Genomic DNA, 16,845 nt, shown 5'->3' on the forward strand with positions numbered 1-16,845 from the left:
GTTAAGAGCCCTGGAGACTCAGGCAGACTCTTCCCTCATCCCCTCCTGGCACTTGGCCTGTCCCATCTGACTACTCAGTGTTTAAAGGTGCTAGCCTGGGACTTCAGAGTAGGGTATTGAACCCAGGTCTCTGCCACACTACACTTGCGGGAGCCTGGGAAAGTAATTTGATCTTTTTGTCTCAGTTCCCAATCTGGAGTTATGGGGATAACAGCAGCTCTGCCTGCCACACCAAACACTAGGGGGTGAATAAGTACATTGAAGATTATGAGGTACTCAGATACTGAGCCCGTGGGGGCCACAAATACAACATGGCCTCTAGATTGGTGCAGCAGCAGATTTCTTTTTTTCCGGGGGGGGGGGGGAGGGGGGGAGGAGAGGAGAGAAGTGGCACTTAGCTAGAGCCCAGAGTGCCACTCAAAGCCACCTGTGAGAGTTCCTGGGCTCTGCCTGCCACGTCCCCAGGGTGGGCACTTTGTACAACAGGCGTCACGTCATCAGGTTATAGAGGGTACCAGGCAAGCACCCCAGAAGAGCAGAGACGCCAGTACCTCTGGCCTCACAACTAGTTATAGGGCTTCTGGGGCAAGGGAGCCAGAGGCCCCTGGTTTTCTGGGCAGGGCTGCATCTGTCATGGAGTCCCAATCCACAAGTCTACAGCACTATGGAGGCTGGCCCATGCAGCTGTTCCCCAGCACACTAATCCTACACTCAGATGTATGGAGGGCCCTCTGTGCATCAGTGAGAGGTCAAGCAATGCCACCTCACGCCCCCAGACCTGCAGTTCATCTGACAAGTTCTTACAGCAGTTACTCAAATCTATTAGGTGCAGAGACAGCTCCTCTGTGAGCCAGTTGGGAGGGGGCAGGGCAACTCTGATAGGAGCCAGACTGCCAAATACTCCTCCCGCGTCCACCACAGTTCATGCAGGAGCAGCCAAAGGGGCTCTGCCGAGCCCACCTCTCCCCCAAGGGGGTTTACCTGGTGCCGGCGGGTGAGGGTGCCGTTGGCCATCGTCTGGCTGGCATCCTGCGGGGAGACCCGGACGCGCTCCAGCTGCGCCGAGACGTGGCGCCGCTCCTCCTCCAGCGCCCGGGTCAGCTTCTCAAACTGTGCCTCCTGCTCCTTGACGGAGGCCAGGATGCTGGCAGTTGACTCCACTTCCGAGTCGTCCATGGTGACGAGGGCCCCACACAGGGGGTGGGGAGGAGGGAGGGTGTAGGGCACGGGGCGTGTGAGAAAACCAGCGTCAGACGGGTTGGAGGGGAAGAAAGAGGGGAAGGAGCCCCTCACTTCACGACATACAGTTGAGGGAAGGAAGGAGAGAAGAGATCAGAGGAGACAGATGAAATATCAATCCCAAGGCCAGGTTCTCTCAGCACTCAAAGAAAGAGCAAGTGTCAATTCTGCCACCCTTCCCATGGGACAATAGCAGCGGCTGGCCAGGGCAACTGTCCTGCCATACATGGTAGTAGTGTCACCTCTACTACAGGAAACCCTGATCTGTACTCTCAGCAGCTCCCGCCTTCAAGTCTAGGAATTAGACTTTTCAGTCTCCCTTCTCACAAAGGCCTCACCAGGATAGGATCTGTACAGGCAAGGCAGTTCTATACCCCCTTGCCCGAGCCAATCTTCTCTCATCTGAAAGGATCCCCTGATGGATAGGAAGGGAGCCAACCCTGACCAGGAGAGAAGCATGAGTAAGTAGCCCAGAGGGAAATCTCTAAAGCCAGTAGTGCTTAAAACACTCCCATTTTATTTGAGGGGCATCTAACACTCCCCTCTCACGACCTGGTGGAAGGAAGGGTGAGTGAGACAGTCATAGGACAGGTGGTGATAAGTCTGGCTGGAAGGGAGAGAGGAATCATAGGCTCCTTCACCAGCTCCAGGTGAGAAGAGGCCCTCTAGGGAGCTGTTTTGACTAGAGTTTTGGTGGGTATGTGCTCTGGTAAGGGGAGAGGCTTCTTGCCACCCCATTCATTGATGGAGGCAGAGTGCTGCAGTTTAGAGGATTACCTACTTGACCTGTGAGACCCAACCCAGTCCATGCTAATTCAGTCCAGAGTTTCACAAACCCCATTAGACACTGCTCCCCTAATGGGTCCCTGCCCCATGAGGAACATTCAGCTTCCACATTAACTTTATGAATCTCAACCCAGTGAGGCCTATGACAGTCAGACAACCTGTGAGGAACATCTGTGACCCTAAGTCCTAAAGGGGCAGGAGTTGCACTGCCCTCTGACCCACCTTCTGTATTTGCAGAGAATTACATTACATATAGTGAAAAAAGGAAGAAATCAAAGAGTTTAATTAAATATTTAAATAGTTTTCCATACACACCTGTAAGGAAGGAAGGTCGGATTTGATTGGCTAAGGCACAGCACAGCCAGGTCTAGATGCAAAAAATCATGGGAGAAGCAGCCCAGCCACCACCAGTGAGGAAGCAGGAGGTAAGAGAGCTGTAGAGACAGTCAGGGAAAACCAGAGTGAACGTAACGCAGGGAGGGAGGCAACAGACGGCAGGCTAGAACTGAACAGTAGTGAAGGGGATTATGGGAGGGACATGGAATTGCTCAACGTGACCTCAAGTACCATTTCCAACCCCTTCTGCAAGGGATGGGGATGGTCATGGGAGAAGAGAATGCCTCTCATCAGTAGGGGCTCCTCGGGGTCAGCTGTACACATCTTGTGCAGCATCCAACACAGCAGATCTTTACTTCCTGCTGCAAACTGGTGCTAACCAAACCTGCCCCAGTGCTGCCTACCCGATTCCAAAGGTTGCTGGTCCCCACTACTTCATACGGTCATCCAGATGCATTCCCACTAGTTTACCAGGGCAAGGTAGCCTTTCACTGGCACCCTCAGCACTCACTCTCCTGAGAAACCTACACTGATGTAGAGGGGTGGGCCCCTCCTTCACCCATCTCAGACCACGTCCCAGCATGTCTGCTAAGATATTTTAGCAACAGATACAGCCATGACAGGGCTAGTCTGGCCTCTGCACCAGCTGCTTTGGCTCACTTTCCCACTCTCCCCAGCAAGACACCAGTGTGTGGAGAGTGGGCTGTGCACCAAAGTTACAAGGAAGACATAGGCACTGTTTGAAAAACAGACACAGGGTGCAGGGACAGGAAGTCTGTGCTGTATTTCTTCCCCTCCAAAGCATGTCCTGCCCCATTCTTGCTGATGTCCCCCAGCCCACTGCACCCTGCTATTCCAACCCTGGGCTCCACCTATGCCCCTCAAACCTAATATACAGCAAACCCAGTCACTCCAACGCACGGATCTCTAAAGCAGAGGCCTTCCAGTCATTTTACTTGTAACAGTAAAACCAAACCAGGCTTGCCCCTTTTAGCAGGTCTTATTCCTTCATTGTCCAAGACCTCTTCAGACATACAATAGCCTTCTTGGCTTCAGTTCTTATCAGGCACTACAGCACAGAGAGGACTTTGAGCCCAGCAAGAGATTTTCAATTTGCTTTGGAGACAGTCTGAACTGCATTTTAACATCTGGTGGCCTCCGCCCTGTAATCTTCCTTCACCAATAAAAAAAATCCAGTTCTACTGCTGGGCACATACGAAGCATGAGCAGAAGAGACCGTGATAGGCACGCACACACCTATCCCCACCAGCACGTGCCTCTTCTCCCAACGCACAAATCAATTTGCTTTATCTTCCAGCACCATGGTTCTGGGGTGAGAAAGAAGGAAGTCTGTTCAGAGAGAAGTGATTGCAGGCTGCCTGCTAGCCCCAAATGGTTGGTGAGAGTGACTTTCTACTGCCACTCTAAGCAAGGGTGAGGGCTGGGCCCCAGGCTGCCCATGGGCTCCAGCATTTATGGGGTACTGGGGCACAGGGGAGGAGGACACAGACTTGTAGTTAGAGAGACTGTAAGCCAAAACTTTGAGACAGGGCAGCACTGCTGACTTGACAGACAGAAACCTCCTCCCCCTTCACTATCTATTAGCCAGTGAAACACAGACAACCAGCTCCTTCTCCAAGGATTGAGCATAAATCACACCCCTTGGGTCTCATCAGCAAAGGGGCTTCTGAAAGCCATTGCCAGAACCTTTGGCCTATTTTTCTCCAATGTTAGTTTTCAGAGCAGAATTTTGCCCTGTGCTCCACTCTGGAGAAAAGCCACCCCCTCCCCAAAGACTTTTTTTTTTTTATGGTGTCTGCCTCCCAATCCTAGCAGAGTCGTTATTAGACAGCTACTCTTGTCTCTTCATAGCACATTTGTGGTAACAGCTCCCAATCCTCTCCCCCTTGGTATCAGCTGCCCTGTTAGCCATGTGGAATAGGTAGTTTTCAAAGCAGAGAGAAGAGGACGAGCCTAGGACTTGGGAGCCCTGCGTTCGAGTCCCTACTCTGCCACAGACTTCCTGTACGGACCCTGGTGAGTCATTTATCTGTATTGTACAGGAGGGAATTGAGGCAGAGAGCAGCTAATAGCTCCATCCTGCCTCACAGAGATGTTGCAAGGATAAGTATTTAAAAGATTGTGAGGTGCTCATAATACTATGGTAAGAGGTACCTAAAAGATATTGCAACCTTCTGCCTAGCTGCCAGCTTAGGCCCAACTGAATGGGCATCTGTTGTCACTGGCACGGATCTGCACAAGAGAATACTTAGCAAGCCCATGCTCTTTGGGAATCTGGTTTTAACAGGTGTATTTAGCCAGTTCTTTAGTTCCTAACTTAATGCAATGAACAGAATGGTTAGGAGTATGATGTACAAGATATGGGAATGTAGCAGTAATGAGGCAGTTTCCTTCCTGTCTCCTTCACATTAGAGGCTGCGAGACACAAAGAGAAGGGGCAAGAATTCAGTTCCTTGCCCACTGTGTCCTTATTCCTGTGCTATACCCAGTCATGTTGGGCTTCTCCAAGACTCAGCCAGGCGCCCTTCTGACCAAAATTACAATCCCAGTGTTTTCCACGCAAGAGAAAAGGGACAGACTTGCCATTACATGAAGGGAAAGGGCTATGACACCCTGAAATCTATGCTCCCATCTCCCCTCAGGGGAAGGACCAGCATTGTAGAGAGATCAGTTTTCCCAGTCAGCCAGAGAGCACTTAAGATGGTGCCTTTGCTTCCCTCTACCCACGGTAGAACAAGTCTGTGTGAGCAGCACTCCAGACCAAGCAGACACCCACATGTCAGTCTGGTTCACTTGTTCAGGCTCTGCCTTGAGGACCAAACTGCATCAAATACTCAAGTCCACCAGATCAGGCCTGTCAAGTATCCATGACTAATGGATACAAACAGCCCCACGCTGGCACAAGTACTCCCCAATCAGAAAAAAGGTACAATCTTCCTCCAGAGGAGTGTGTGTAACATGGAACCTTGGCAAACCAAGCGTTCGTGGTTATTACCCCTTTATCACAGTTGCACCTTGGAGTCCTGTTGTGCTAGGTGCTGTATATACGCCAAGTTGTATAAGCCCTTCAGGTCAAGAGCTATCTAAAAAAGGCAAGACAAAGGGCAGGGAGGTGAAACAGGCAAAGCAACATGTGAAAGGCTTCCCAGCAGGTCAGTGGGAGAGCTGGGGAAAAGACCCTCCTGAGTCCCATGCTAAGGCTTAGCCACAAGAGAATATTGCTTCTTTTGATGTCTCCTTCTGTATAGGCTTCAAAGATCTAGGTTTTCATTAGCACTAAGCAGTAGCAGTTCTAGAATAGATTACATGCAGAACACCTTAATGCCAGACACCATTCACGCCACAGTATAGCAGCATCCTACCTATGGTACTCACCCTTCCCCACACCCACTCTCCAATACCCCTCGAGTGTATCTGAAGAGAGCAGTTTTCTGAGATGCACCCATGAATAGTAGTACCTCATTACCCTTAATTCATACAGTGAAGCAGCACCTCATGCAGTCTCTCCAATGGCTGCTAGTCTACACTGGGAACTCTCTCCCAACACTTTTTTTTTTTAAACAAACAAAAAAACACAAACCACCCACCCCACCTCCACAAGGGGCGCGACTCCCAGGGCTGGGGCACTGTCTATACTGGTGCTTTATGGCACTGAAACTTGCTGCACTCGCTCAGGGGTGTGAAAAAACACACCCCTGAGCAAGAAAGTTGCAACACTATAAATTGCCAGTGTAGACAAGCCCTCAGCTTCTGATGATAGTATGAAGACTTGGTCCTAATCTTCAAAGCAGTAGCAAAATCAAGCCTCAGCTCCATTGGACCAAATTTTGATCTATGAACCACTAACAGCTGTGCTCTTCCACAAAAATGTGGATGTGGATCACAAAGCATGGAAGAGCTATGGGGTCGAACTAACTTCCCGAGGAAACCAGGCAAACCCAGACTGAGTATTTTTAGGAAATGCAGCAAAACCTTCCTCTTCCACAGCCTTGTGATCCCCTAAAAATGGCTTATGACACACTTGGACCCAAAACAAAACATTTACCTGGAAACACGTCAGCCTTAAAACACAAAACAAAAAACAACCAACCACGCACATTCTCCCCCACCCCACCCCACCCCCACACACACACACACACACACACTACCCCTCGCCCCCAAGGTACATCTCCACAATGGTTTATTTTGCACAGGTAGCAAGAATCTTCGGATTTATAAATGCAAACTGAGTAAGATAAGGGCTTAGCATCTTTCAGGGCTAACATCAAGACCCCCTCTGCTCCATATATAATCCCTACTGAGAAGCTAAACACAGACTATATCTTCACTACCAATGTTGAAGTGCAGTGCTTTAATGCAGCTGCGTAGTCGCGGCACCAGCGCTAGGAGAGAGCTCTCCCAGTGTGTGGGTGTGGGGTGTGAAGCAAGCCACCCCCATGAGGGGAGCAGCTCTCAGCACTGTCTACACTGCCACTTTACAGCGCTGAAACTTTCTTGCTCAGGGGTGTGAAAAACACCCCTAAGAGATGCAAGTTTCAGCACTGTAAAGTGCCAGTGTAGACACGGCCTGAGTACTTTAGAGCAGAGTTTCTCAAATGCCGCTACCAGGGGCTTTTATTGTGGCCAAAGCCTCTCCCCTGGAGCCACAAATGCCAGAGAAGTAGGCAGCTGGGTGGAAGTTCCCCACCTTCCCGGGTTCAGTGAGTCTTGGGCTTCAGCCCTGGGGTGGTGGGCAGCAGGCTCCATCCCCCTGCTGCCTCCTATACATACCTCTGCTGCCTCCCTACCCACAGCCCCATCCAGAACTTAATTTGTCCCCCATCTTCCCAGAATTGAGTAAGTCTGCTGTGAAAACTGATACGTTTATATCACTTTTAACAACAGACTTAGTAGCTAGCAAGTCTTTTTTTTTAAAAAAAAAAAAAAAAAAAGCGCAACAGGAACAACATGCAAAGCACCTTAATTGTGTTTCTATTCAGTTTTGGTCCAGTAAAGAATAGACACAAGTATACATTATTTTTATTGAGTCTGCAAAAAAACCAAAACCCTACATAAATGAGTTACAATTTGAGCATGTATGTGGGCATATTTGTTTTTCCTAGAGTTAAGTATTTTACGAAAAATTGTCAGAGCAGCCACCAGCAAGAGTTGGTGGCTGAAATTTGAGGCCACCAAAAAAAATGTGTGACAAAAAACAGTTATTCACCTTCTCGTAACTGTTGTCGTTAGAGAGGTGTTGTTCATGTCCATTCCAATCAGGTGCACATGTGTACAGTAGCCAGAAGATTTTTCCCTAGCAACAACCGTAGGGTCGGTCTGGGCACCCCCTGGAGTTGTGTCTTCATGGCATCCAGTATAGAGCCCTGCCGACCCCGCACAGTTACGAGAAGGTGAGTAAGAGTTTTCTGTTCGAGTGCTTGTCCATGTCAATTCCAACCAGATGACTCACAAGCCCAAGTTCAGGAGGTGGGGACAGAATCTTCCACTGATTGGAGCACTGCTCGTCAGAAGGCCACATGTCTCTGGCCTGCTGGGTAATGGTATAGTGCATGGTAAAGGTGTGGATGGAGGACCACCACATCGCTGCTCTGCAGATTTCCTGAGTAGGGATCTGGGCCAGGAAGGCTGTTGATGAAGCCTGCGCCCTGGTGGAGTGTGTGGTGATCGGGGGTGTGGGAACCCCTGCAAGGTTGGATCACGTTCTGCATACACGAGTGCTACAGGAGGAGATGCGTTGTGAGGACACAGGTAGGCCCTTCATTCCGTTTGCCACTGCCACGAAAAGCTGGACTGATTTTCTAAATGGCTTTGTTCTTTCGATGTAGAAAGGTAGCGCTTCGCGAACTTCTAGTGAGTGAAGCCTCTGCTCCCTGCCACTAGAATATGGATTAGGGTAGAATACCAGGAGAAAGATGTCCTGGTTGATGTGAAATTGCAAAATAACCTTCAGGAAGAAAGCAGGATGGGGCCTGAGCTGAACCTTGTCCTTACAGAACACGGTGTAAGGAGGCTCTGATGTTAGGGACCTGAGCTCAGACACTGTCCTGGCTGAGGTTATTGCTACCAGGAACGCCACCTTGTAAGAGGTAGAGCAGGAAGCATGTCACTAACGGTTCAAAGGTGGACCCCCACCTCCCATGAGTCTAGAGAGGGCCAAGTTGAGGTCCCAGGCAGGGATAGGCTGACAGACATTAGGGTATAGCCTGTCGAGTCCTTTTAAGAACTGGCTGACCATCTGGTTAGCAAACAGAGCGGCTCTCCTCACCCGGGTAAAAGGCCGAGATGACAGCTAAGTACACCCTTATTGATAATGAAAGCCCTGCTGCTTCAGATGGAGGAGGTAGTCCTGAATAAGTGGCACTGAGGCTAACGTCAGGGGCGAATGGTGCTGCACTGACCAGATTGAAAAGCTCTTCCACTTGGCAAGGTATGTGGCTCTTGTAGAGGGTTTTCTGCTGCCAAGGAGTACTTGCCTAACCTGGCCTGAACAGGAAAGCTCCATCAGGTTTAACCATGGAGCTTCCACACCATGAGGTGAAACAACTCGAGGTTTGGATGTTGAAGACAACTGTGATCTTGTGACAGAAGGTCCGGGCAGAGTGGCAGGGTGATCAGGGCTTCTACGGACATGTCTAGGAGAGAGGTGTACCAGTGCTGAGAGCACCAGCATGGCCCTATCAATATGACCTGAGCTCGTTCCCTCCAGATCTTGAGGAGTACCCTGTAAACGAACGGTATGGGTGGAAAGGCGTATAGGAGGCAACCTCCCCAATGGAGGAGGAACGCATCTGCACTGGAGCCCGGGCTGCAATTTTAGAAGCAGAACTGCTGGCACTTCCTGTTGTACTGAGTGGCAAATAGACCTATCTAGGGAAAGCCCCGCCTCTGGAAGATTGAAATCTCAACATCCAGGCAAAGGAACCACTCGTAGCTATGCCAGGGTTCCATGTTACACACTCCTCTGGAGGAAGATTGTACCTTTTTGCTGATTGGGGAGTACTTGTGCCAGCGTGAGGGTGTTTTTATCCATTAGTCATGGATACTTGATAGGCCTGATCTGGTGGACTGAGTGTTTGATGCAGTCTGGTCCTTGAGTCAGAGCCTGAACAAGTGAACCAGACTGACATGTGGGCGTCTGCATGGTCTGGAGTGCTGCTCACACAGATATGTTCCACTGTGGGTAGAGGGAAGCAAAGGCACCATCTTGTTAATTGCCCTCTGGCTGACTGGGGAACACTGATCTCTCTACAGTACTGGTTCTCCCCCTGAGGGGAGGTGGGATCATAGATTTCAGGGTGTCATAGCCCTTTCCCTCAATGTAATGGCAGGTCTGACCCTTTTCTCTTGTGTGGGCTACTATGTGGAAAACACTGGGATTGTAATTTTGGTCACAAGGGTGCCTGGCTGAGTCTTGGAGAAGCCCAACATGACTGGGTATAGCACAGGAATAAGGACACAGTGGGCTGAGGTGGTCCGCCAGCTCATTCTGTACTCCGGGGAGGTACAATGCCTGCAGGTGTACTGAATGTTCGACACAGACGTCCCACAGCATGAGAGCTTCCTGGCATAGGAGAGGAGCGTGCACCCCTCCCCCCAACCCCATTTGTTGATATAGAACATTGCCGGTCATGACCGATATACATTGTCCCACTAAGCATGCTCGGAAGGTCTGGCACGCCAGAAGCACCACTCTCAGCTCTCTGACACTGATGTGGAGAGCCAGATCTGCCTGAGGCCTCGAGTCCTGTGGTCTCCCAGATATGCACCCCAGCCCAAGTCTGATGTGTCCGTCACTAGTGACGGAGATGGCTGTGAACTGGTGAAGGAGATGCCGGAGCATACCTCCCGAGGGTCAAGCCACCACAGGAGGGAGTTGAGGACCAGGCGAGGCAGGGTCACTATCCTGTCCAGGCTGTCTCTGCCCAGGCAGTACACGGACGCAAGCCGCAACTGAAATGGTCGAAGCCCGAGCCTAGCATGCTGCACTACACAGGTACATGTAGCCATATGACCAAGATGCCTCAGGCAGTTTCTTGCTGTGGTGGTGGGAAACCATCTGAGGTCTCAAATCAGGGCCTGAAACCTTGCTTGCGGTAGGTATGCCCTGGCCTGGGTCAAGTCCAATATTGCCCCTATAAATTCCATCCTCTGGACTGGGGACAGAGTGGATTTCGATTTGTTTAGAAGACCCAGGTTGGCAAAGGTGGCTCTGATGAATCCGACTTGAGTTTCCACTTGAGTCTTGGAGCGGCCCTTGATCAGCCAGTCGTCGAGGTAAGGATACACCTGTACCCGGTGCCTGCGCAGAAATGCAGCGATGACTGCCATGCATTTGATGAAGACAAGAGGTACTGCTGACAGGCCCAACGGAAGGGCTGTAAATTGCTACCACACCACACCAGAGGTACTTCTTGTGGGGTTGGATGACCACGATATGAAAGTATGCATCCGTCAAGTTGAGGGCGACATACCAGTCTGCTGGATCCAATGAGGGAATGATGTCAGGCCAAAGAGACCATACGGAACTTCAGTTTCTTCAAACTTGTTGCGTTCTTGCGATCCACGATGGGTCTGAAGCCGCCTTTGGTATTAGGGAATACCAGAAATAGAAGCCTTTGCCCCAGTGTTCCTGAGGAACCTCCTCCACTACCCCTAAAGAGATCAAGGAGGTGCAGTTGCTCCTAAGGAGCTGCTTGTGAGAAGCATCCTTGAAGAGGGACGGGGAAAGGGGGGTGGAAGGGAGGAAGGGCACAGAATTTGATGGAGTATCCCCTCTACCATGCAGAGCACCCATCAGTCCAAGATGATACTATACCATGCACGGTAGAAAGGGGGTTTTGGGGATGAGAAGGTAAGATGGGGTGTATCCACTGTTAGGTGTGCTACACCGTCCTCAAGGAGGCCTTCAAAAGGCCAGCTTGGACCCTGAAGATGGCTAGAGTTGTCCTGAGCCCTGTCCAGAAGGTTGGCATGACCTTCCCCTGGCGTTAAGATTCCTCCTTCTGGACCTGTGTTGGCTGTTTTGTGACCAAACTGCTGCTGGGGCTGTGGGTGGAAATGTCTCCTTTGTGTTGAGCGAGTATAGAGGCCCAGGGATCTGAGGGTGGCTCTGGAATCTTTAAGACTGTTCAGACACTTGTCAGACTTTTCTGAGAAAAGAGAGAGTCTCACCCTCAAAGGGCAGGTCTTGAATAGTTTGCTGTACCTCATAGGGGAGGCCAGAAACCTGGAGACATGCGCCCCTTCTCATGGCCACACCAGTAGCCATAACCCTGGTTGCTGCATCTGCCCTGTCCAGTGCTGCCTGAAAGGAGGCTCTGGAGATCAGTCTCCCTTCTTCAACTAAAACTGAAAATTCAGTGCAGGAGTCCGAGGGGGAACAACTCCATAAATTTAGCCATCGCCAAGCAGGCATTGTAGGAGTATCTGCTGACGATGGTCTGTTGATTGGATATACGGAGTTGCAGTCCCCCTGTGCAGTAAACCTTTTGCCCAAAAAGTTCTAATTTTTTGGCGTCCCTATTCTTGGGCAAAGGGTCTTGAATGTCTCTCCTGCTGGTTAGCAGAGTCCACCTCCAGTGAAACAGGCTGGGCGTGGGCATCTGAGTCAGCAGTGTGCCCTTGTTGAGTCAGCAGTGTGCCCTTGTTGAGTCAGCAGTGTGCCCTTGTTGCCAAGAAGGCTAATGGCATTTTGGGATGTATAAGTAGGGGCATAGCGAGCAGATCGAGGGACGTGATCGTCCCCCTCTATTCGACATTGGTGAGGCCTCATCTGGAGTACTGTGTCCAGTTTTGGGCCCCACACTACAAGAAGGATGTGGATAAATTGGAGAGAGTCCAGTGAAGGGCAACAAAAATGATTAGGGGTCTGGAACACATGACTTATGAGGAGAGGCTGAGGGAACTGGGATTGTTTAGTCTGCAGAAGAGAAGAATGAGGGGGGATTTGATAGCTGCTTTCAACTACCTGAGAGGTGGTTCCAGAGAGGATGGTTCTAGACTATTCTCAGTGGTGGAAGAGGACAGGACAAGGAGTAATGGTCTCAAGTTGCAGTGAGGGAGGTTTAGGTTGGATATTAGGAAAAACTTTTTTCACTAGGAGGGTGGTGAAACACTGGAATGCGTTGCCTAGGGAGGTGGTGGAATCTCCTTCCTTAGAGGTTTTTAAGGTCAGGCTTGACAAAGCCCTGGCTGGGATGATTTAATTGGGGATGGGTCCTGCTTTTGAGCGTGGGGTTGGACTAGATGACCTCCTGAGGTCCCTTCCAACCCTGATATTCTATGATTCTATGATAAGAGAGATGTTCATAGCCCTTGAAGGGCACAAAGTACTAGTGCTCATTGCGCTTGGCCGTAGGTGGCAGTGAGGCTGGGGTCTGCCAAAGGGTCTTGTTCATGTCCGTTATTGTTTTTATTAGTGGTAAAGCGATATGGGTGGGGCCAGAGGGAGCCAGGATGTCCACCATAGGGTCCACATCATCCACAACTTCCTCTGCCTTAATGCCCAGACCCTGGGCAACTCGGCGCAGCAGCTCCTGCAACACTCTAGTAGTCCCAGGTCTAGAAGGCTCCAATGTGCCTACTAGGCTCTCAACTGGTGAAGAGGAAGAGGAAACCACCAGGGTAGGTGGTTGTTCCCTATCGGACCCACCAGAGGGATCTCTTGACCCAGTGGGAAAAGCGGAAGGCTGGCCTGGTCCCGCAGGTGCAAGAGACATGCTGTGTCTGTGCTGGCATAGAGTCTGGTGCGGCATGAGCGCTGGGGTTCCTGTGGGCACCATGGCAGCTGGCACCAATGACGGAGGTGGTATCTGGTTCCGAGGGTGTGTCTTGCACCGAGGCTGCAATGGGGGCCGCTGATACCTCCAGTGCCGAAGCAGTTGGTTGTGGTGCCGCAGTCAGCACCAGTGCCAAGAACAGTGCTGCAGGTGCCGGCATTAACGCCTGAGGCACTGGTTCTGGGACGAATGTTATGGAGACCACTAACACTGCACCCGACCCTGGGCTTGATGGAAGGCTCACGGAGTACAAAAAGGCCACTGCTGTGGATTTTGCCACTGAAGGGCCCACTGGATTGGAAGAGACCGCCTACGGTGCTGCGAGGAGGATCTTCTGCTCTTCTGTACAAGTCCGACTCTGAAGACCAGGGTGGCACTGCTCCTCTTGAGGTAGAGCATCAAGAAGCAGGGGACCAACTACACACTCTGGATGGGGGGAGGGATAGGTCAGTGGTTTGAGCATTGAACTCACAATCCTGGGTTTAGTAGGCCAATCTCTGAGAGGGCCATTTAGGGATCTGGGGCAAAAATTGGGGCTTGCTCCTGCTTTGAGCAGGGGGTTGGACTAGAGGACCTCCTGAGGTCCCTTCCAACCCTGATATTCTATGATTCTATGGTGGAGCTGGCCGAGGTGATGGGAATTGGCATGCTATCATTTCTGGCTTTCCCTTAGAGATGATGAGGGGGGGTCTAGATGAGACCTGCAGTGCCAGGACACTCTCCTGTCTTGTTGGAGAGAACGGTACTGTTAGCCTCAATAGGTCCCGTGCCGCCTCAGAGGTGGATGGGAGCAGTAGATGCTCCGATGGGTGTGGTGAGCAGGACGGGCCAGGACTAGACTGACTCCTGCCCAAGTGAGACAATGTGGCCCCACTTTGAGTCCTTGAGTTGTGGCCTGACTGAGGTGTCACTGGTGGATGGTCCCTCGGTTTTGCTGAAGGAGCTCGACCTCTCTCTGACCTTTCTTCTGTGACACCGATTGGGGACCAGTGCTGAAGGCTCAAATGACCCCGAAGAGGTTGCATAACAGTGCCTAGCTTCCCTGCCAGCATCTTTCTTTGGCGCCCGAGTGCTCCGCGGTGAAGACAACATGCTGGGATCCGTGGTGCCTGGGTCCGAATGAGATTGGAGAGCTGCCTCCATAACGCACTCTCCCTCTCCTTGATGGCTCTTGGTCAGAACTCCTGACAGATCTTGCAGTGGTCTTTCTGGTGACCCTCACCAACGCACCTTAAGCAGGAGGTGTAGGAATTATTTTTTGGCATGCGCTTAGCACAGATCTGGCAAGTCTTAAAGTCCGGGAATCATGGTATTCCCCAGCAACAAAATGGGGGAGGAAACCCCCCGTAACTAAAACTTCTAAGGAAGCTACTAAACTAACTATATTAACTAGTGGAAACTAATTATGCACAGCGTACAGAGTACTGCTAATCCACTTGCTGAAGCAAGAGAAGAGCAAGGGGAAATTCCAGCTACAATCACTGGCGGTAAGAAGAAACCGGGGGTGGGGGCGGTGTGTGTGTGCAGGGTTGGTAGGGTTCTATATTGGACATCATGAAGACACGACTCCAGGGGGTGCCCAGCCCAACCCTATGTTTGTTGCTAGGGGGAAAAAATCTTCCTAGTACTGTGCACGTGCGCACACACCTGATTGGAATTGACATGAACAACCACTCGAGGAAGAACCTGGTGTTTTAGAGGAATAACTAAAGAGATATGCCTAGTCACTCAGACTCCAGTGTACATTGCTGGAAGGAGTGGGTTCCAGAACTCAGGCCTTCCACAGAATGCTACAGTGGAGAATGTAAACCCAAGAATTTACAGATTAACCTAGCAGATTGTGGCTTACACAACAAGTTAGGGAAAGGGTGAATTACAGAGATCTGTCAGATAACTAGGTGCCACAGCACACGAAAGGCTCTACATGTGAAAGCCTGCCCGCGTTCTAAAGCGGATCTGCAGTGCCCCTGCCACTTGTGCGTTCAGACCAGTTCATCCAACTCAAGATGGGCTGTTCACTGTGTTCTAGAGATGAAGCTTCTAGGTTCCCTGAGCGTAGGGGCTCCAAGCCTTGAAGCCCCAAATGCAGGGATCACTCTGACAAGGTCTGACTCAGAAGAAAATAGTCTAAAGCTGGCCAGAAAGCTGCAAGAGAACTACTGCACAACTGCTACCTGAGAACTGAGATGCAGCAATGGGGTCAGTGACCAAGAACCATAGTGGCAAGATGTCTGTCATACACAGCAGTGGGAGATGACCTCACCACCTCCCCTCCATGAACATCAACTTCCCCACTTCAGTACTGAGAGCACAGAAATAGCTCCATCCCAACTAAAGGAGACTGACACCTGGACAAGATGTTTGTCATCCAAATACCAGGACACCAGACACCCCTACAAAACCTCATGTCACAACCCCGGGGGTTTCTCCTTCCTTTGGAGAAACTCTCCTTCAAAGACCCCCAGGCAAGTTAGAAGAGCTTATTCTATGAGTGGCTTTCAATATCATAAGCAAGAATGGACACCTTACACACACAGCAATGAACTTCACAGATCAAGAAACATTTATGTTACATCTCAACAGCTGAAGCCAGGCTGGTGAGGCAGGAAACACTCATGACATCAACTTGGGACTGAGCTACTCCAAGAGCTCTTTCCAAATAACCTCCTCCAGTGGTTTGAGACATGGTGTTTATGGGTTGGGTGTTATCAAGCAATAGTTTTTAAAACAGCTGATACAAGGTCAATTACCATCCCATCTTCCCAAAAGAAAAGAGATAAACCTCAGGTCCGCAATAATGAACCCCAGAACTTCCCTTTAATAGCAGAGGCATCATGTTACCAAGACTCAAATCATATGCTATAGCACATTTTGTAAAAATTAAGCATAAATAAAACGGTATGTGTCCATAAATTGAGTACATGGTGGCACATTACTCTTGCTTACTTTGCACTGGTTCACCTCTGCTAATCCAGCAGAGCTTTTAAGTCATCAGTATGACTTGGATGTGGGGGGTAGGGGGTTGTTTCTTGTTTAACACCCCTCCCCACACACACACCCCCTTGGGACTTCTACCCATTTCCAAACAGAGGCGCTGAAGAGGTTTTTACAGGCATGAATCAACCATCACTCCCCTATGAGGGAAGTATTAACCCTAGCATACCACGGAGAAACTAGTATCAAGAGGCAAACTAACTTGTGCAAGTTAGAGAGCCTAGGAGTCCTGACCCAGTTCCAGCTGACAGAGTAATAGTAGATAGAGGGTAAAAAATTAACCTTATTTCCACACTCAGTTCACAGTAGCACATAAAGTCAGTGTGTTTTGCCCCTTCCCTCCTGAAAGATCTAGAGGCCCTCAATTCTAGTCCCCATTAATCTGGTCAAGATTGGGGGAGGGGTGCACAACAAAATGGCTGAGAAAACTCAAATTTTCACAAAAAATGTTTAACAGACGAAAATTCAGGTTAAGAAAAGTGTCAATTTCATAAGGGGAGGGGGACCAACTAGCAGCATAGCCCCAACCCAAAAGGCAGAACAGACCACAAGCACCACCAGATCAGAAGCTTTGATTCACCAAGACACACTCAAAGTCTGGAACCAGCCAAGTTGCTAGAAGAGGAATATTTTTTGGCTTGAAGTCTGACTGTTCAATCTAGAAATGACGCAGCACCCAGAGACCAAGTAC

At 50.3% G+C, this 16,845-nt stretch overlaps 1 protein-coding gene across 10 annotated transcripts in view; it reads right to left on the reverse strand.

Annotated features, from left to right (window-relative positions):
* The window catches only part of CTNND1 (catenin delta 1), a 59,110-nt gene that overhangs the window by 27,109 nt on the left and 15,156 nt on the right, over positions 1-16,845 (reverse strand). For 7 of the 10 annotated variants that reach the window (XM_073346742.2, XM_073346749.2, XM_073346744.2 and 4 more), the window contains 2 exons: positions 2,341-2,459; positions 982-1,292 (listed from right to left, as the gene is read on the reverse strand). The exons of 2 other annotated variants lie outside the window; for them this stretch is intronic. In XM_073346742.2, coding sequence (XP_073202843.1) covers positions 982-1,176 — 195 coding nt within the window. In that variant the 5' untranslated portion in view covers positions 1,177-1,292; positions 2,341-2,459. The remainder of the gene's footprint in view (positions 1-981; positions 1,293-2,340; positions 2,460-16,845) is intronic. One more of the 10 variants, XM_073346743.2, reaches the window with a different exon arrangement.

Source organism: Lepidochelys kempii, chromosome 6, assembly GCF_965140285.1.
Source record: "Lepidochelys kempii isolate rLepKem1 chromosome 6, rLepKem1.hap1, whole genome shotgun sequence".
NCBI lineage: Eukaryota > Metazoa > Chordata > Testudines > Cheloniidae > Lepidochelys > Lepidochelys kempii.